General features: G+C 40.0%; 1 protein-coding gene across 4 annotated transcripts in view; it reads left to right on the top strand.

The window, feature by feature from the left end:
• Nucleotides 1-21,917, top strand: part of RBM33 (RNA binding motif protein 33) — a 99,244-nt gene that overhangs the window by 73,026 nt on the left and 4,301 nt on the right. For 2 of the 4 annotated variants that reach the window (XM_082283691.1, XM_082283693.1), the window contains exons 16-18: nt 8,024-8,227; nt 9,604-9,792; nt 21,699-21,787. In XM_082283691.1, the coding sequence (XP_082139817.1) occupies nt 8,024-8,227; nt 9,604-9,792; nt 21,699-21,787 (482 nt within the window). The remainder of the gene's footprint in view (nt 1-8,023; nt 8,228-9,603; nt 9,793-21,698; nt 21,788-21,917) is intronic. The other 2 variants (XM_082283692.1, XM_082283694.1) reach the window with 2 other exon arrangements.

The raw sequence follows: 21,917 nt of genomic DNA on the forward strand, positions 1-21,917 counted from the left end.
AGGGACTCTGTCTGCCACAGCCTGCAAGATTTCACTCTGGAAATATTTCACAAATGGACATTCATTTCTTAATTGTAAGAAACTGTTGAAAAGTGTTCAGGAGCCACAAAATTGGTAAGGGCTCTGGAGCACCTCCCCTCTGATGACAGACTGAGAAAGTTGGAGCTGTTCAGCCTGGATAAGAGAAGGCTCCAAGGAGACCTTATAGAACCTTCCAGTTCCTAAAGGGGCTACAAGAGAGCTGAAGAGGGACTTTTTACAAGGGCATGGAGTGATAGGACAAGGAGGAATGACTTCACATCAAAGAAGGGTAGATTTATATTGGATATTAGAAAGAAATTCTCTCCTATGAGCATGGTGAGGAAATGGAACAGGGTCCCCAGAGAAGCTGTGGGTGCCCCAACCCTGGAAGTGTTGAAGGCCAGGTTGGATGGGGCTTTGACCAACCTGGTCTAGTGGAAGGTGTCCCTGCCCATGGCAAGAACATTTGAAAATGAGAATAAACCCTGTCCCCCAGACCTTCAGTGAGGATGGTCCCTATAGAGACAGAGTATTTAATGGATTGGGGGTCAGGAGGTGGGCTGTGTTGTACTCTTAGGGCATATTTGGTTACTGGGAAAAGGAAATATTAAGGGTGTGTGTGGATACACTTAGCAAGTGAGACTTAAGGTGACAACCAAACCAGACACAGATAATACATTTTATGTGCTTCTAATACAGTGGTTGAAAGGGGGAAGAGATCTTTACCTAAACTGAATTTGACTTTGCTATGGGTAGCTTGGATCTAAAGTGCAGTAAAGCATTTTCTATTGTAGACTGCAGAACAGGTTTCTCCTTTTCCTCAGGAGACTTTTAAATTGTATGTTGAAGAAGAGTGCAGCTTGCTCCTGAGCATCTAGAAAGCAGAGCGTTTGTTACTTGTCACTCTTGTTAAGTCTCAAAGGAGAGTTTCTCTGCCATCGTAAATGTTACAGTGCAGAATTTGTATCTGTACAATGTTGGTGTTACAGAGGATCTTGGAGCTCAGTTTCCTGATAACGACAGCTGTGACACCACTAAAGTGCTTTGCAGAGAGAGTCAGTTTTCATATGAAAATGCAGTCTCTTAACTAGGGAGGCAAGCTTGCAGATTTGTACAGTTGAGTAGTCTGGGACGTCACATCCCTCTTTTAAAAGGTTGGACCACTTGGACTAGACCTTTGGTGTGGAGGTTTGGCTCTTGAGTCAGGAGTGTTTGGGGAGGGAGGGAGGGAATGGGGGTTGTCTTTATCAAGACTTAGCAGGAGCTTCAGGCGGGACATACGAGGGATTTGACTTGCCAGTAGTTTTAAGGTTCAAGGAACATGAACTAGAAGGACCAGACATGGCATAAGAAGGGAAATTCTAGTTGTACAGGTCTTTGATATCCAGTAGTGGCTTTCTGTGCCATAGCTGGTGTCCAGCTGGGAAGTGTTCCTCCAGGAGCTTTGGGCCATCAGAAGTTTTGAATTGCTGAGATTTTCCAACAGGAGCTTTTTCTCTTGGTGATTCTCTGCATGTCCAGTCTTTGCTAAAATTCACTGTACAAAAAACCTCTTAAGCTGCCAACTGAAAAGCAAACCAGGCACCTTTGCTCAAAACATTGTTTATATGTGTTACATGTTTTGCAGACGACACATAAAAATGAAGGTATTTCTGAGAGTATTAGACATGTTCATTCCAGAAGCTTGATTTTGCTGTAGCTTTGACACAATAGTTTTTTTAAATTTTTTTCCATAATAAGCTGGTGGGTGGTTGTATTAAAAACCATTTAGTTGTGATTCAACACTGATTCAGTGTGATTCAAGCTGTGCTTTTGTCACTCCCAGTGAAACTTCATGCAGCGTGGGTATGGCTGGGACTGTTTGGCCAGTCATTTTCCATGCCTTAGTTCTCCTTTCAGGCAGATGAGGAGATAGTTCAGTTAAGAGTTGTGTTAGTACATAGGATTAAATGGAATTAGCTGCTTTTTTCTATGAGACATTTTCTTCTTGCAGTTCTGACTTTTCATACACCATTAGGCATAGAAGATACTCATCACATCATGGCTCACTGAAGCAGTGTAGCAGTGTCTTTATCACATGAAAGGAATTGTTTCTGCATTTTATTTATTTACTTATTGCTTAGTCTGTGTGCTCTTGCTTGGGTTAAATTCAGCCTATACAAAAATTTTAGGCCCTAAATCACTGACCAGCATCAGATGTGTAGTTTTTCTCTGGTGTGAACTGGGAATGATTTGGCTGTTTCATCACTTTTGTTGTCTGATGTAGCTTATTGCTATGTGTACTTTGAGTCAAAGCTAGACCATTAATATATCTTAAACCAGTTGTTAATGATGCGTTGTCTGTTGAGAGAGTGGCATTTTCTATCCTGGTGGGAGAGCAGTTTTCTTAACTACTGCTATTCTTAAAAAAAAAAAACCTTTTAAAGGTCTAGAAGGCCTGAAAAAAAAGGCCTCCAGGTGTTTCTCATTGGCATTTGACAGATTGAAAACAGATCGTCAACTGTTCAGAAACAGTGCTTGGTCATGTCACTCGGTTGTGGGATATTTGGCAAGTGATTAGGCTTCCTATTCCCAGCTCCCCAGTCTGTCAGCCAGCTGTATCAAAGTGGTAAAGCATTTGGAGCACCAGTCAGAGAGAAATAGCTCGTTATTAGGGTTTGCCTTTAATATGCATTTCTGCTAATTGTGGTGAAAAAATGCTCATATGTATTAGATGAAAATCAGTGTTGTTCTGTGTGGTTTTTGCTTTACATTTCTTTGTTACGTGGGGATCACAGCTGTCTGTGTAGATTTCTGTCTTTTTACTACAGTCAGTTGCAGTATCAGTATAATATAAGTTTACCTATGAAAACCTATATAGCTGACGAGTAGTAATTTCTCTTGTCCTGAAAGTAAAGATGAATTTAATAACATAAAGGATGTTTTCCTCACCCAGCTACTGTGATACTTTAAAGGTACTAATTTCTAGAAATACTGCCTTAAACTGGTAACAGATGAGGGGTTTCTTCTTTCTTACAAGAAATCAATTACAGTACCGTTTTGGACTGAGATTTCCCTGCAAGATTTAAGTCTTCATCGTGTTACAGAGAATTTGAGTTGTAATGCAGCTCAAAAAAAGATTACAACATTTTGCTTCTCTGTGGTATTTTACACAAATCAACCAGAGTTTATTTATTCCTTTTAAGTGCCTTATCCAGCATGCGCATCCCTTTGCTATTGGATGATTTTGAATTAGCTTTACAAAGATTACATGGATAGACACAGCATTGTGGTAGTTAATAGAAACCTGTGCAGTGAGGTCTGTGGGCTGCAAGATCACTAACAGTGCCAATGACAGTGAAGTATGGCCTTATCGAAAGGAGAATTCATAAGAGGCTGCCCTGGGACACTGCAGCACTGTCCTTCTGTGTATCCTGACAATGTTATCTGTCCTCTCAGTACGGAGTATCAAATGTCTGTCACGAGTACAGAAATTAATTTAATGTCACCTGAAGACATGCAATTAATCTTTTAGAGGTTTTCATAATACCTTTACAGAAAGAGTTGCCAGTTTGGTGGATTTGGATTTTGGGGTTTAACAGAAGATAAGGAAAATTAATTTTTCATCAGGGTTAATACAAGCTAGCAGGGCCACAAAGGCTGAGAAAAATGGTTTGGGAATTTATCAAGTGTTGTCACTCTAGAATAATGCTGCTTAACGTCTGATAGGTGTAATCAAGAGTTGAGATTTCTATAGAGGGGGATTAATCAATTTGCTCACTACAGAATGCAAGTTGGTGATACCATTCCTTCATGGGGTTTAAGAATGAAAATAAGATTTGATCTGTCAAATTGCAAGCAGCTCTGACAGTATCAATAGGCATTTTTATCAGTACATTTTAAAGCATTTGTTATAAATAAATTTGTCCTGCTAATGTTGGTGGCAAATAAACTTCATCTTCATCATAAAACTGTCATAATGATCATGACAGAGCTCCAGCTTGCTAAATTCAAGCAGTCCTTCATAAAATTCTGCTTTTAGAATTTGTGCTCTCATATTTGACAGAATTCTTTCAATGTTGCTCAAAACACAGCACTGACTATATTTAGATCTGTATAGTGAGAGGCTGATGAAAAACAGCTTTGATAGATATCAGTGAATTGGTTCTAAAAGTCATGGCCATTGAATGGCATCAGTTCTTTTTGTTAGTCTAGTTTCAGGTCAAACTGCAGATTCTTCCAGAGCAGAGGTTTGAAAAACATTCACCATGTAAATCAAATCCTTTTACCTCTTTTGAGCTTTGTTTATATACACACAGTTTTTGAAATTATTTTGGCACTGCATGCAATCTTTCACTACTTGAAATTTGAAAGATACTTTTTATACTTGCCCCTGAACAGAACTCCTGCAACTTAAAAAAAGGCATTTTCATTACTCCAGCTTGAATTGAATAATGGAAAGTTTGTTTTAAGAGAACTCTTTCCTAGCAAGAACTTAGGAAGGCAGACCTTTTTTAAAACTTGGAAATTTAGAGCTCGAAAGTCAGGATGATTTATAATCTAGAAATTAAGGAGTAGACAATAAGAGAAAAAGATTCTTCATTGGTTTGCAGACAAAGAATGGAAATTCCTTTTCTGCACAGGACTTTAGAGGAAATTTGAAGTATAAAATCGGAGCTTGTATCAATCAGTCATAGGTCTCTGTGGTGGACTCTAAGGCATTCTACCCAGGGTCAGCATTTTGTACATCAAATTAGATGAGACAGGCCATGATGATGAATAGATGCATCTCTGAAAAATTTACTGCAGCCCTGTACATTGTAAAATGCCATAGGAAGGAAAACAGATAAAAATGTATTTTGACATGAGAAGGCTTAAAATTTTAATACCTCCCTCTGTTGCTGCATATTTAAGTGTGAGGAGGGCAGTGATGTAAGCTGGTGAAAAATTAACAATACAGAAATTGTCTTTAGGAAAAGCAAAAGCTGATTTAAGATGAGCTAGACCCGAGACATTTTAAGTAGAAGAGATGTTAGCAATTTAGCTTCTGTGACTTAGATGTCATTTAGGGTAGGTGCTGCAGTACAGCTTCAGTGGACCTACCTGCTTGCCTGTAATTTGCTGTGTGTTTTGGTGCCAGTTCATAGGACAGCTCATGAGGGAACATCAGGAGTCAGCATATGTACAGTCATCTTTACAATTGTATGTCCTTTCCTCCAAAATGTCAGTGTTCTCCTATGAGCATGTGACCTGTCAGTAGTGTTCTGAGGGTTTGTAGCTTTAAGTCCAGATGTTAAAAAGCTCTTTTCAGGTGTTTTGCTCAACTTGGTTCTTCATTGTTGTACCAGGAAGAGCCACCCGTTGTTGTCTTGGACAGTAGTTTAAAGGATGATGGTGGTGGTGAGAGTAATTTGCCACTACATGGTACTACATAGGTTGCTCATTTTGGCTCAGACAAGTGTTTGTCCTTGCACTGTCATGTCTTTAAGCAGTGAAAAAGGAACTGCTGCTAAAATGCATCTTCTGTGTCGTTTTGCCTGTTGGCACATGTCAGTTAGCAGTCATGTTTTGTTTTTATTTTCTTAAGAAAACCACCAGGTTTTATCTTCAGTTGAAGCCAGGCTGCCTGTAACAGGAACTAGTGTCTTGCTGACATGCTCAGCTCTGTTAGGCCTTGAGCACCACACTGCTGGCTCATGGACCTCTCTTGAGAAGCAGTGCTGCAGTTTCATGTCTGCTTGCCCTCTTCGAGTTGTCTCAAAACCAGTAAATGTTCAGAGCAGTAATGGGAAGAAAGGGGTTGATCCAGTTTCCTTCTTTTTGCAGGAACAAGCAAAGCTTGTTCCATCCCCTTTCTTTATTGTTTTCTGTAGGTTTTCTTATTTCTGAAATGTATCAGTTCATTAAAACGTCCACAGCTTTCCACCTTTTCAGACTCTTGCAGAAGCATCGTGGTAGCAGCAAACTCCAGTGGTGGCATTTGAGACCCCAGCAGGGAACAGACCCCATCAGATTTTTCATCAGTGCAAACCAATGTTGTGTGCTAATGCCTTTGACTCTGTTATAGTTCTGTGTTCAGTTTATACAGTTTTATTTGGTGATAATTGAGCTTGGTAGTTAAATATTGGGTGGTTGTTGGCCATCCTAGACTTTTATGTGAAATGATTGTTTGCTTTTGAAGTTTCAGTAATGAGCATGTTCGATGTGTTTTGTACCTGAGGGCTTTGCTCTCAGATGCTCTTCCGATGTGCTGGGATCGTTTTTTGGTTTGGAAAGAAATGGTTGCAAATATTTATGGTTCTCACAGCAGGCATTTAGCAGAGATTAGATTTTAAATCCCAGTTACTGCATTTAAATTCCTCCTAGAATTTTTTTTGTTCTTCTTAGTTTAATCATCTTCCAGCTGCTGTAGGTTTGAATAAAAGAAATTATCTGATCAAGGCATAGGGCTTATGGTGATGCTGATATCAGAACTAATACTAAAATGAGGAGGATTTAATGCTGTTTACCTGGCAAGGTTTTGTGCATATGTTTGGGTTTTTCAGGAGTGCTCTTGCTTTTGTACTTTTGAATACAAATTGAAGAGAACTGAAGGGAAAGCTTTATAATTTCTCACTAAGTGCTACTCTAAAAGGTTTATGTATAAAGTTTTCCATGAGGACTTGGGGCCATTCAGTTCAGCAGAGAAAAAAAACCTGTTTGTCATTAGAGGTGGAAAAGACAGATGCAGATTTCTGTTGCTTTCTCGTTTTGGACACTGTAGGCAAATGCCATGATGAGCTTTAGGATTTTCCCTGTGACAGGTTGTGCTTTTGAGGTGTAGTGCAAGGAGGTTTGAATCTCATTTGTCTGGGATTTAAGTACTCGAGAACTTGTAGCCTGCATATACTTTATAATGCAGAGGCCTTAATTTAGAGGTGTAAATTGTGAACTACTGAACTTGCAAACATGAGACTGGCTTACATACCACAAACTATTTCTTATCAAATCTTAGCTGAGGCTTAGTAACCAGTCCTCACTAAGTGTTTCTTTTGCTTTTCTTTAATGCAGAGAGGTACTAATTTGTATTCTCAGTGAAGATAATCTTGCTGTTAGACCATAAATGTGTTCCTTCTGCACCCTTGTGTTTTGTCTCCTTACCCACAAGAAATGTGCCAGTTAGCATGAAAACCTCTGGTTTGTGACATGTTACAGATGCAAAAGGAGTTTTGGCTTGTGGATATTTAGGGAAAGGGAAAAGAAAACCCTCTGTAAATAAAGGTAATTTCAGAGTATTTTACTTCTTTCCCTTAGACATGCTTTCTATTTGAGAGCTTTTGCAGGATTACCAGAGGTTGGTTAGGGACTTAGTCAGACAAAGACCCTGAGATGGTGTTTCACTGCGCTTATGATTACAAATATATATAATAAGAGCTTTATAAGGCAAACAAAAAAATACCTTGAGGAACTGTTCCAAGTACAGATAGTATCCGAGGAGGGGGGCTGCTTAAAAAGCTGGTGGTGGAGAAGTTGGCAGAATGAGTACGCACTTCAAAATAAATGCCAGTTTTTAACTAAAGGAAGGTTGGAGGTTTAAGTATGAGCAAAGCAGTTGCCTGACTTTTCCAGCCTCCACAGTTCTTTGCTCCTTCTTCTGCAATGTGTATGTCTCTCTTTATGTTAAAAAAAAAAAAAAGTAAGAAATAACACACACCATAGTTCACATGTAACCTGGAAGGAAGAATGATTTGGAAAGAGAACTGAAAACATCTTGTTGCTTTGTATATGGAAAGACATGATTGACCATTGTAATTATAACAAAGCCTGAGCAAAGTAAACTGTTCTTCAGTTAGCATGGATTTATCTTAGGGTGAAGCGTAATTTCCAGGCTGAGCCTTGGCACGCGCCTGCCACGGCCCCCAGTTTGCTTTAGCAGGCAAAGCCCTGGATACTCTCTGAGTGAGCTGGAATGTGGCAGGAGGCTGCTCAGGGCGAGGGTGTGCAGTGCCTGGACACTGAGCCGCTGTTGTGTTGTTGATTTCAGCAGGGGGGAGAGGATGCTGGCTTTTTTCACCCAGAGGGCCAACCCCAGCGGCCTCAACAACCCCCGGAGCCGAAACAGCAGCCAGTGCGGAAGGTCACATTGACAAAGGGAATGCAGCAGCACCAACAGCAGCAGCAGGCACAGATCCATTCACCAGCTCCTCAAGGAGTCAAAAACATCCAGGGAATCCATCAACCTAAAAAGGTGATTTTTAGATGCATATTGCTGCTAGAAGTTTCACTGTCTAGCTGTGTTGCTCTATAAATAACCAGCATTCTGTTTGTCAATTGCTAGCGCAGGGCTGCATGACCCACGAGATGCATAATTGCATATAAAGCTTTTAATCTAGAGAGACTTGTCTGTACCCAGCACAGACTGGCAGTGCCTGCAGGTTGCTTCATCTGCTGACGTTCTGGCCGGCTCAGCACTCCCAGGGGAAGTGTGTGTGTCCTGAGACAGCTACTGGAGGAGATGATATCCAGCGTGCTTTCTGGCTTTAAAACCAAGTGGTTTTTTGAAATTGTGCTTAAGTTTTTATTTTGGCTGTTTCCTGCATATGCAGGAGCACACAGTAACTGTTTCAGGATGCTCTTTGCTGGATCCCCAAAGTTGGTATCACTCAAAACAGTTGGTGATCTTGTAACTTGATTTTTGCACTGGTCATGCACTGGTAGGAGGCAGGAAGGGTCAGGGTGTCAGCAGCGTGTGCCTTCTCTGCATTTGCAAGTTGGCACACTCCTTGGAAGTGGCTGGGATTTTGGTTTTTAAGTTAGTTCTTGGATTTGAACTGTTGGCCATAATCTCCCTGCTTCATGTAAGGATAAAGTTTCGTTGCTGATGTGGAAGGGTGTGAAAAGTTATTACCTATCATAGGGTTTCCAAGTGGGAATCAAGAAACTCTGTTGAATGTTGACTCAGTGTTAAGTGTTAACTTTGTTTAATGTTTGTTACTCTGTTTCATTGTTATTTTTCCTCTCTCTAACTGTTCAACATTTAATTTGCAAGAATCAAATTTCCTGCTCCAGAGTACAGGGGAGAGGAAGTTTGAAAATTACTTCAAAGTTATTTAGGCATTTGCAAATAAAACTCCATTCTGGTAACAGACCAAGAGTTGGTAGCAGTAGAGATTGAAGGTGCTTCAAGCAGTTTGCTGATCCTGTGAATACATTAAATTTAACTGCAGGTAAAGAATAGAAAAAGGAGAGGGATCACCTGTTGGATTTTTTTGTCTAGATTCAAAATATGGGAGCTGAACACATGCTGCTGATGTGATCAGTGTTGAAAACTAGGTTATATATTTTTGTCTGAGGTCTTCTGCTGCTTGATTGATCAATCTGTGCTAGAGCTGAGGCTTCTAGGATGAATGCAGTATATATAACTCAATATATAACTTGTTATCCTGCTAAAAGAGGTTTGTATATGTTAATAAGCAGCCTTTCAAATCAGCAAACAGCAACAAGCTGTTTTAAATCAACTTAAAATCTTCAAGTAAATAGCCAACTTTTATATCCTCTGTCAAGTGCAGTAAGCAGAGTCAGTGGGTAAGTAAATCAAAATACTGTTACTTTTGTTGTTGGCAGGTCATTATGCATGGCAGAGGCAGAGGAGTAGCAGGCCAGATGGGCCGAGGACGCTTGATGCCAAATAAACAGAACCTGCGAGTGGTGGAGTGCAAACCTCAGCCCTGTATTGTGTCAGTTGAAGGGCTTTCTTCATCAACTACTGATGTCCAACTGAAAAACCTGCTGATGTCAGTGGGACCCATTCAGGTAGGTCAACCTTGGTTTATCATTTTTGTGCCAAAAGGCTTTCATTCCGGAAAGCTCAATTAATTCCCTGGCTTTAAATACAATGCGTGTTTATTGGTAATTTATGTTTGAAGGCACCCCCACCCACACAAGCTACACCTCATAGCAAAGACAAGCATGTGATGATACTGCAGCACAGGAGGAACAGTAGGACTTTGCTAACCATCACATTCCTGCTGCAAAATTCTCCTTCATTTTGGAGTTCCTGTGCTATTTCTGTTATTTTCTTAGGCAATACAAGCCTGTCCATTCTGTGAGGTTTTATAGCCAGATGGTCATATCAAAGCAAATGTATTTTTGGGTGCTGTTCTTGTTTATTGTTGACTTGCACCTACTCTCTTTTTTGACATTTACCTTTTTCTGTCACTGCAATCTTGGGGTACAAGCACTTAATGACCACTATCCAGTGGACATTTTATACTGTGTAGCATCCTCTACTTTTTCAGATGAAAACACAGTTTTCTTTGGAGGATTTTATTGATCCTTAATTTTTTAGAAGGTTGTCTTCAGTAGGGGCCTGTGAGCAAGGTTATGACACGCACACACTGTTGTATCTGCTGTGCAGCTTCTGTTCATAAACTGCCTCCTAGAACTGATGTGTCAGTTAAATGACTTTAGGAAAGCAGGAGGTTTTCAAAGCAGTGAAAGGCTTAGGAGGCCCTGTCTGACTTACTGTTACTGCATTTAAAAAGATCAGTCAATGAATAATGAAAAATACAGGTGAGATTTTTTTTTCCTTTTGACAGGAACAACATTTTCAGACAAATGCAGTGCGTGAATTGGAGGTGTTCTATGAGACTTCTTTATTACTGGGATCATCTCTCTGTTGCAAAACACACTGCTCTCCTAAAGATGAACACTCTGCCTCACTTGTTCCTAATTTAGTAAATGGAATAATGCTGAATTATTTACGTCATCAATTCAGAGAGGTTTAATTTGTTTGGGAAAGCAAAACTACTCTCACAAAATACTTTGTGCCTTCGTGTTCTGTAGTACTCTAGGAAATTATTCATACAGTTCCAAAGCACATTTATTCAGTGTTTACTTGCTAAATCTTGCATGAGAATATTAGAAGGAGATTAATAGAAACCCTGCAAGGAAATCTCACAATTGAGAGAAGTTATTGAGAATGTGCTAAAAAATTTATTCAGTACTTGCTGTTTCATAGCAGACTCCAAACCCTGGTCTCTCAATTCAATGTCACAGGCCAATTTAGAAGGATGTACTTACAGGAGAAAAAACAATGACTAATTTTCTAGTGGGATTTGATGCATATCTGTGCCCTCCAGAACTTGTATTCTTGCAGCAGCATCAACTGTACCTTTGGAAATTATGCTTTCTGAGTCATCATCTATTTTCACCTTACCAGAAATCTAGAAGTAGTACTTGAACAAGGTGCTTGAATTTAACTAATGAGGCAGAATGCTTTTGTGCTAATTCTGCACTTGAATTTCAAGTCTGACTTGTAGAAGGCTAGAAATTCCCTGGCTTGTTTGAAACTAAATGATGTTTCACAAGTATGAATGGTGAGATATGCAGGAAAAAAGTGATCCTTTTGTAGGAAGACTGTAAGACTGGTTCCACCATATGTAATATTTAACTTTTTGGTTTTGTTCTTTAATGCCATCTTCAGAAGTGGCACCACAGAAGTGTTAATGCACCCAATGAGGAAGATGCAGCAACTATTTTAAGTGACTAGGCGGACAAGAATGGAAAACATAATGTTTGAAAATCTACATTGTTGCTATCCACAGCAATTAGTTTTATATAGGTGGTGCTAGATTTTCAAAGAGGTCAATATCCTGAAGTACACAAGTGGATTTTCTCGTGGCTGTAAATTAATGTTTTAACTATTTTTTGTGCTCAGTGCTGTACAAAATCCACTGCAGCTGGGAGGTTGGGAGGCCCTGATAGCAAAGGGATACTCAGTTATTTCCTCATTCTTTCTTTAATATGGGCTCCAGGTTAGGGATTTTGCAGGGAGGAGTGCCGAAGTGAGCTGCTGAAGAGAGCCCAGTAGTGACTGGAAGGGCTCTTTCCATGCAGGCTTTGGAGGTTCTCTCTGTAAGAGGCATGGACCAGAGCAAACAGCTCTTGGGTAGTGCAGAGCTCTGGCCCTCTAAGATGAAGTGTTGCAGCTTGATGGACTGGAATAGGAGGGATCTGGGGAGATGGCAATTGTGAGAAAAAAGCAAGGTGAGAAATTCTAGCTGCTTTTTTAGAAATTAGGCAAGGTGCCCAGGTTTTTAGATGGTGTCTGATGGAGCTGAAGAAATAGTAAGAGGAGGGAAGGGTGAGTCAGTTCTGACTCAGTCTTTAAGATGTAGAATATCCTGTCTTCAGCTGTTGACTGTATTCAGCAGAATTTTCCTTAAGTAACTGAACTCTTTTGAGATCAAGATTTTTCATTTTATTTGTCTTCTGTGTGTTTTATGTCAAACTCATCCTTATTTTTTTGCAATTGTAAATTAAATTTAAGTCTGAATCAGAACTTAAGAAGTTCTTGTCATGCCTGGATAGCGTTTTGAAGTAACACATATCCAACTCCCAAATCCCTGATTAAAGGTAAAGGTTCACAAACTGTGGCACATACACCTCTGATGTTAAACAAGCACCTTGCTTCAAAGCAACGTGCAAACACAGCTCAGAAATCCAAGTATCTCATGTATCAATTTCTGCTGCAGTCAAGATGTGAACGTGGTAGTGGCTGCACTGAGACAGAGCTTGCAGAGAGGAGGAAGAAATACTTCCCAAGGATCTCCCTGCTCTTTGACAGGAAGAATAGAGCATGAGCATTTGTCCCACCTGATGGAGGACCTCTGCTTAATCTTTACCTTCCATGCTGGGGCATCTGTAAAGCAACTGATCCCACACCAGCTCTTGTTTCCAAATACCCTGAATTTGTTCCAGTGTGATCATCCTGTGTGTGTTTTCTCAGAAAGTGAATCTTTGCTGGCATAACAGTTTAAGTTGTGGAAAAAGTCTATAATTTATCAATGGAGTTAACAGGGAGGAAGAGATTACTTTGCTTTTCTGGGTTAGGGTTTTATTTTTAGCTTTGTCTTGTCAGTATCATTCTCGAGGTACAAGTACCTTGCACAAACCTTGAGAAGGGAAGTTAAAAGCTTCCCTCAGTTTATGATGTTCAATGCTCCAAGCTTTGCCATCAGCTTTTATTGAGTCACGGTTTGGGAATAACTGGGCATGCCTAAGAGAGGATGGGGGAAACTTAGAGTTGAAGTTGGAAATTCAGCATTTTTCCCTTCCATACTCCAGAAATTCTGAAAATTATCTTTCCCATACATAACCTTTGAAATACCCTCTATTGCCTAATCATTGAAAACTTTAATTCTCATCCCTGCTTCACTAAAGGTGTTCTGTTATTAACATAGGAGAAAAAAATAGCATTAAGATTGAATAGAAGAAAATAGAAAGAAGAAAGAAGAAAATAGAAAAAAATCTTTGGGGCTCCAGGAACATCCCCTTTGTTATAGCTGCCTTTTACAACTCAAACATGATGAAATTAGCAGAAGGGCTTCCCTTCAGCATACACTTTGCTGTCATACTCTTTCTGACAAAGATCAGCTTTCAGAAACAAATAATGTGTCTGCAGTAAAATCTCATTGCTGATTCTAAAATAATTACGTGTTATAAATAAAACTATGTATTCCAAAGTGTTGGAAAGTACAGAAGAAAAAGCACATCACCAAACTAAAGCCTCCTGAGGATGGTGCTGGAGCAGTGACATTCAATACACATCCATCCAGAACCACTTGATAAAGTAGATTACTAGTAAGTTGCAAAGGTCATGAAAAACAGCACTTGTATATTTTTTTGTGCTCTTGAATCCAGGTTTAATGTTTACACTGTCTAAAGAGGTTTGTGTTCAGCTAGTTATTGCCACCTTCAGATGAATTGGGTGTTTTTAGGATGGTGGCAGGTAGAATGGACCATTTTCTAGATCTCCAGATAATTTGAGTACTGGGGGAGTTGTTCTGTGGAGGTGTTCCATCATCATCATCTTTAATCATGTTTTCTTACATCAAATGATTGCAAACCAATCACTACAAAATCTCAGTATTGCTTTGTGAAGATTTAAGATCATAAATTCTGATGCTTAAAAAAAGAAAAAAAAAAGGAAAGATATACTATTGTATCAGAGGTGATGAGAATGTTGGGATTGTAGGTGTACTTTGAGTACTTCTACAAACAGGGGTTTTTACTCTGCTAACGTTGTCATTTCTGGTCTGGGAAAGAAAAAGCAATTCCAACGTTGACGTGCCTGGCTTTGCTTTCTTGGAGTGACAGTGCTACCTAGTGCTCAGCTGGGGTAAAGGCAGCCACAGCCAGCCCACTGCCCTGACTCTGCATTCCAGATTGCTGGATTTATCTTTAGTTCACGGAGGCATCAGTGGAAATGCCATGGATGCACACACCCAGAACATAGCTCTTGCAGGTCAGCAGGGGGATTCTCCTCTGGCATAATGTGCTCAGGATTACATGGGGACCGCTGTGGTCTTTCTACCTGTGAAAACATTTTCAGCTGTTGCAGAAGCTTTGGGAGAGAAGACATGGGCAGTCCTGCTCCAGCCTTGGGGCTGGGGGAAAAGAAGAGCAGCTCCATCATGAGCCTGTCCAGTTCAGCCTTGCTGTAGAGCTGTGTGTGAGCTACAGATGCCTAGCTCGAGGACAGAACAGCCTTTCCCCTCATGACACCTTGCATATGGAGAAAGAAAGCTGAGTACTTTTAAGGGTAGATAGTAGGAAGTCAAAGGTGGCAGAAAAGCAGGAAGGAGGAACAGAAGGTGGAAGAGATCAACTGCAACAGTTAAGGTGAAATAAATACATTCTGTCCCAGCCTCTGTGCCTGCTGGTAGCGGCTGGGAAGTGTCACTGCCAGGAAAGATGCTTCAGGTGTCAGGAGACTGCGAGGACAATAAAAACATGTCTGCATTTATTGATGGGAGGGAGGAATAAATAGAATCTGATCTTTCTGTTCAGAAGGTGCCTGTTGTGCTGCTATTTGACTTTTTGCAGAGTACCTTGGATCACACACGAGATGATGTTGGTTGGGAAGGTTTACACTTTCATTTTGCATAGACCTGGTTTTTAGCAGCTTCATGTGAGTTGCCACTCCTAATACCAAACTCACTGATTACTGAACATGCGGTCTGCTGGGCAGTCCATTTACTTCAGTGAGAGAAATTAAGTGAAGGAGGAACTTTCATTTCACATGTGTCTCCTATAGTTGAAATGAGTGCTTGCTCTGGTCTCATTCCTGCCTGCTTGGTTTCCATCTCCCAGTCCTCTGTAATCTTCCTTTTAACTTCTTGCTCTCTGTGTAACCTCTTGAGAGTTTTGGTGTCAAAGATGTTTGCTTGCTGCAAACAATCTCTTGCTTTGTACTTAAGGATGTCCTGCTGTTTGTCTCAAGGCCCTTGGTTTTGCAGTGGAGTTTTACTGAGATAAATGTGCTGCTAACTGGCTATTTCAATATTGTACAAGTAAGTGCAAATTTAATTACAGAGTGTGGGTAGAGGAGAAATTTGAGGGTAGTGTAGATCTTCAGGCCTAAGGAAATACCATTCAGAGGGAATGGTCCTTTTATGATATTCGTGCCTTGGTCACTGGTGATAGTTCAGTTGCAGAAAAAGCCAGAGCTGCTGGTTATTTTTTAAGTTGTTGAAATAGTATGTTGTTTTAAAACAGTTTGTAGGTAAACTCTGAATCAAAAGTCTGGTTATGAAATACTGGGTTTCTTGAATTTTCCATTCAGCCTAAGATCTGCATCTTCCCATGGCAATTCCTAAGCAGAAAAAGGAGATGGTCAAGATCAGTATGAGCTCTGTGCTTCCTAAATCCATTCCATATAAAATACTGTTCCTCACTCTAAACTAGCTTTTTATTTTAATGCTAGAAATGTGTCAGAATGTAATCTCTGTTTTCCAGAGTCCAACAGGAGCATGCCCACAATACCTGTGACCTCAGGTTGCTATCAGGAAGTGCTGCGCAGTAGATCTGTACAGCCAAATCTGTAAAGTAACCAGTCATTTGAAATCCCTTGGAAGTTATTGTATGTATTGTCAATCCTTTACACCTGAGTGGATCCCAGAAGAGGTTTTCATCCTCTGGTGAACATCTTACTAGGTCAACTTAAAGAGATGTGAATGAAGTTGTTTTCTCAGAGCTGTGACGTTTGGGAGGATTGTGATATTTCAGTTTAGGAGTTCATGGTAGCAGAATCTGGTGTCACACAGTGTGGCAATAGGGAAGTCTTCTGTGGAGGAAGAGGGAGGCCTCCCATTAAATGAGAAGTCAGGCGATGCTCACTAGAACCAGCTGGTATCCAGAGGCTGCATCCTTCTCTGCCTCCTACCACTGGCCTTTCAAAATCTGTAGGTCGCAGAATAATCCCAAACTCAGATCAAATTCCTAGTGAGGTATCATGCTTTGGGAAAGATAGAACCATATGTTTTGTCAGTGAAGATCATAAGACCGAGGACTGCTGTGATGCCTACTATTGTAGTAGTAGGCATGTACTGTGGTGATACTATTGTTAGATGTATACTGCTGTTAGAGTAGATACTTAGAATAGTCTCGACAAGGTAGAGCCCTTGTCAAGCCTCTAAAGGGGGGGAATGATACCTTAGGTTTTAACTTTTATATTTTTCAAATCCTGTACTGCCTGGTGTGTAACTCCGAAGTTTGGTGTGGACTGTTAGCTACTGTTCTCTCATGCTGGTTAGACATAACAAACCTCTCTAGGTTTGCTCTTCAAGGACACCTCGATTGTCCCAGGCCCAAAATGTGTAAACTAAAAGCCTCTGAAGAGGAGGGGCAAACTTGGGGTAATTACATCATTAACTGAAGTTATAACTGGAGAATTAACCCTGATATGCAAATGGACCAAACTTATAAAAGTGTGAAGAACCCGTGACCCAGGGTCCATCTTGGGTGGAGCCTTTTGGCTGCCTGGGGTGTACCTTTGAAAGCCCTTCAAATCAATACCTACTTTTATTCTCTTTTTTTTTGTCTAGCCTCTGGTTTTAGGTGGCCACCCCAAGGCATCAGCTGTAGGAGTATTTGTTCTTTGAAAATGAGAGAGCAGCTGTCCTTAGTCCTGTGTGGTGCTCATAGCTGCCTTGTGGTGCTGCTTCAAGTCTAAGGAGCAACACACTGAATTGCTTTTTGAGAAATGTGTATTGGATTTGATGCCCACGTTTTTGTAGTGGGGGGGGGGGGGGTGGGGGGTGGGGCTACAGGGGTGGCTTCTGTGTGGAGCTGCCAGAAGGTTCCCCTGTGTCTGATAGAGCCAATGCCAACCATCTCCAGGATGGACCCACCACTGGCCAAGGCTGAGTCCATCAGCAATGGTGTTTGTGCCTCTGGGATAATGTGTTTTAAAAGGGGGAGAGAGGCTATTGAATGTTATCACTGAAAAAAAACAGCTGCCACATTATTCCAAAGGGATGAAAATGTTTAAGTGTGTTATATTAGGAAGGTAACATGATTAAGATTTGCAAATGAATTAATTTTTAGATGTATTTTCCTAGCTTGTGTGTTTGAAATCAACAAAAGCAGAAGCTGATGCAGTAAGTCTTTGAGATAATGCCTTGAATATTTTGAGCTAATAAAATACCACAGGGTACGCAAGGAATGTTTTCTTCTGACTATAGTTGTGAACATCATCTAAATGCAGGGTCAGGTCTAAACTGCAAATCACCCCAAATTCAGAAAGACAGAAATAATCCAGTAGCATGAGTATACAGTCATTTTACTTCAAATTTCTGCTGAAGTGGGACTCTAATTTCTATGCCCAGCCAGTAGTCCATCTGTTCAGGGTGGGATAGCAGCAGTTTGGGACCTACACATGTGGCAAAAGTGTGCCTGACAATCAGTGTTCTAAAAACATAAAACTTGGGGCTTAAGTAGTAAAGTAAGTAAGAGGGTATTGTTCCAAAATCAGAACACAAATAAATCTTTGTTAGATATATTTTTTTATATTTGTTTTGCATTTGTTAGATGAATAATGTTCATACTTGCAAGTGAAGATAGATGAGGATTTGTTTGAAAACACAGCAAAGATATTTATGGTGGTATTGCAGGCTGCAGTCACATCTTCAGAGTAACTTAGCTTAGTAATTGTCTCCTGTTAAAACAAAACCAGAAGTTTTTTTCATCTATACCCAAAGAAGGCGTATATACCTCATATACCTTAACAAACATGAAGTGATTATGCATCATTTTTGCTACCGTAGTTTGAGCACAGCAGAGGCTGAGAATTTGTATTAAACACATTTAAATCATTTTTTTTCAGACAGTTTCCAACTGGAGCAGTATTGTTTGTGTAGCATTAGTGTATCCTTTGTTTTGCAGACCTTTATTCTTGGTCTTAGTCTAGGCATGTGTAGTTGCAGCAGTTGAGGAGATGCTGCCTTACCCTGGCCTGAGTAATGGGTGATGTTTAGGCAGTTCAGAGAAGGATCAGATGGGTTGGTTTTTTGTTTCCATTGTTGTCTGTATTGACCAGTGAAATTAAATCTGATAAAGATGCTTTTCAGTAGAGTTACCCAAAAACTGATGCCTTGTTGCCAAAGCAGTTGAGTATTAAAATGCATTGTGTTTTAATTTGGATTTTTTTTTTTTACTTTGGAAAATAAAGCAGTAATGCAGTGTAAGAACACAGTACCCAAACTAGTCAGTCAATAAACTTATTAATTCATTAGAAAGTATAAATAAGTTACCTATAATAATATTTAGATACTTTGCCTAATTCTGCTAATAAGTCTGCACTACACCAGAGTATCTGCCTTTAGTTGACTTTTTACATGCTAATTACTGAGAAGCTTGTTAATAATTTAGCATCATGATTGTATAAACTGCAAAATCAAATTTTGCTTTTGTGCATGTCAAGAATATTAATGCAATAATAGCTCAGTTCTTGTGGGAAACATGACCAAATGCAGCTTCTCTTCTTCAGTTGATCACAACAGGGGTCTGGAGCATAAAGCATTGGGAGAATCTGCTGTGGCAGTCGAGTGAGACCTGACATTGTGGGGAGGATCAGTTGGCAGCAGGAGAGCTGGAGGTGGATCTGGAGAGGGGAGGGAAGCAGTTGACAGCAGGACATGCAGGGTGCAGCTGCAAGGATGCATCCCTGTGTTCTTTTACAGCCCCTCTTGCTGAACTGTTCACTGAAATAATCATCCTTTTGATGATGCAAACAGGTTTTTCTTTTATTAAAACTGTTGACTTCTTTGAAAGGAACGGATTTTTTTTTGTTTGTTTGTTTTTAGTTGTAATTCAGAAATACTTTTTTTTTGTCAACTCTTAAAGTCTGTTCTTTCCAAAGCTTATTTAAGGGCTGTGTTTAATTTTTAGTCTTCAAAAGCTTAGTCCTCAGTGATAGCACTTACTTAGTTTGTGGTTCTTTCTTTTCTAGTAAGAAAAGTGGTGTCAAGAAAGTGTGTGTTAAGATCTAGTTCTATAAATCATAAAAAAGTGAGATCAGTAAGGGAGGAGAACACAAACTACAGCATTCACTCATTCCTGCAGAAAAACCTGCAGGAGAATTGAGCTTTATCCGAGATCTTTCACTGCTGCTTTCTGCAGCGTGACTGCATTCTTGTAGGTAAAATGTGCTTAACTGTGTCAAGAGCATTTTGATTTAAAAAAAAAAAAAAAAATCATCCACTGAATGGCTTTTTTTAAAGCTAACTACTATTTCTACCAGCTCAGAAATGGGGAAGTTGCAGTGACTTACCTTTTCATCATAGCAGCTTTCAAAAAACTATAAAATGCAAATTAACCTGCTGATGCTTATCAGATTTGCTGAATCCTTTAACTCTTACTCAGCTTTCACTTTGAAATCACAGATGTGGTGGAAATACTAAACATCTGTGATTTTCCTGGAGAGAGGAAAATTTCCTGTCAGTTACAGGAAGGTGCAAAATTAATTGCTTCAAAATCACAGATAGGTAAGTTACAGAAAGTGGCAAAGCTGAATTGTCAGGCTTAGATGCAAAGAAATACGACTTATCAGGTTCCATGGCTCTTGTTAAATAAACATCTTTCCAAGAGAGTCTTATGTGTTCAAAAAAGATAGAAGTAGACAATTTTAATGACAAATTTCATCAAGGCATTTGACATCTTGCTTAAAATGCTCCATTAGATTGAATGAACAGGGAACACATTCGTGGGATTAAAAGCTATTTCACTAAGAGATCTCAAAGTATGTCACCCTCAAAATGTATCAAGTGGGGTTGTATGTTGTTTCCCAAGGAATAGTTGTTTTGTCTAAAGATCTGTGGTACTTTTTAAACAGTCTAGATGGTGATAGAGAATTTTTGAAGGTAAAGTTTAAAATCCCAAAGACTGACCATCAGAGGACTGGAATCATCCAAGTGTGGGGGATGCAGCTGAGGTCCAGGCAAAATGCAGGAGCAAAGAATTATGTTCATACTTACCCATCAGGAGGTTATCATCTAGAAAAGTTTTAAGGTGTCCATATACCTGCATTTGTCTGTGTGTGTATATATATGTGTGTGTGTATATATATGTATCTAAATCTCAGTATAAAACTGCATTGTCTTTATGTAGACACTCACAGAAAAGTAGGATGTTAATAATTCTTTATTCTGCATCCAAAGCCATAAGAAAAACTGGAAACTGGAAGCTGAATCAGAACAATTCTGTCTTTAATGTGCTGCAGCATAGGCTATTAAACATCCAGAACTTTCTTTGAGATGTTGGAATCACTGTGGAACTGTGAAATTTTGATTAAAACCTTCAGATCTGTTTTAACCTAGTTACTCTGAAATCTCTGGCCTGTGTTCACAGGCAGCAGGATTTCAGGATCATATTTCCATCCTGAGTATTCTGTGATGCTGAATACTTGTTGGATGTTCCCACTGATTGTTGGGTATGTAACTACTTAATGTGTAAAGCTTAATCTTCTTGAATTTCTCAAGTGTCTTTTGGGAAACTCTTGTATCATAACTGAAGGGTTAACTCAAAGCATGAACTTTCATCTTCGTAAGTGTGGTAACACCTCTTTACCAAGGCCACAGGACTCCTCTCTGAGATCATTTTGGCCTGAACTTCTGCTGCAAGCAGGGAGTAAGGACATGAATTCTCCAGAGCCCTGGCTCAGGTGTGCTGTAGTTTCAGAGAGCTCAGTACTACTGTTTGTCATAGTTAAAGCACTGTGAACTGCTGCTCTCATGGTATGGGAGGTATGTATCAGATGGACTTGTCTGGGTAGATGTGTGTTATATGGTTTCCTTTTACTAGGAGGACTTGGAAGTGGTGACTTAATCCATCTCAGTGGGGTTTCATGGTGGTGCCTGTCAAAAGCTGGCCCGTTGTTTTATGAAAACGGTGTGAGGATACACAGTTGAGAGATCAGAATTTAGCACTTTTTTCTGTCTGCCCCTGTTCAACCTGTGGGAAGCCCTGATCCCTTAATGTACATCAGGTGAATGACTCCAGGTGCTTGTGTGGGAAGTTGAGCTCTGACCAGTTGACTGCTTGTTACTCCTTGGAAGTTTGGCTGTGGGGTTTGGCTCATGTGTGTGGATTGAGTTGAAGTTGTCACCTTTGCTTAACAAATGATAGTCTGAGTTTTCCAGGTGGTTCAGTTGTTTAACACACTAACTCAAACATCTTCAGCTGGGACTGTGACTGCAGTCTCAGAAGTCTCTTTCCAGTGTGTTCTCTTACTGGTTATCAATAAGAGAACTGAAGTATGTTACTGAAAAAGAGAAATACAGCAATATTTCAGTTGGTTTCATGCAAAATAAAGGGTTATTGTGAAGCGGATCTTGAAGTGAATATTAAAAATATGTTTTGGCTTTTTGTCTCTGCAGAGTTTACAGATGCTTCCTCAACAACGGAAAGCCATAGCAAAATTTAAGGAGCCAGCACACGCTTTAGCATTTCAACAGAAATTCCACAGGTAAATAATTAAGCACTGCTGCCGCTGTGGTTCCTTCCCTCCTTTCAGAAGATATAATCAATCTCTGGCCCAGTGTTTCTTTAATCCAATCAAGCATCTGTTGATTAGTGACCTCCATAGAAGCTCCTTG

This window comes from Coloeus monedula (genome assembly GCF_965178545.1).
Source record: "Coloeus monedula genome assembly, chromosome: 1".
NCBI classification, from domain to species: Eukaryota; Metazoa; Chordata; class Aves; order Passeriformes; family Corvidae; genus Coloeus; species Coloeus monedula.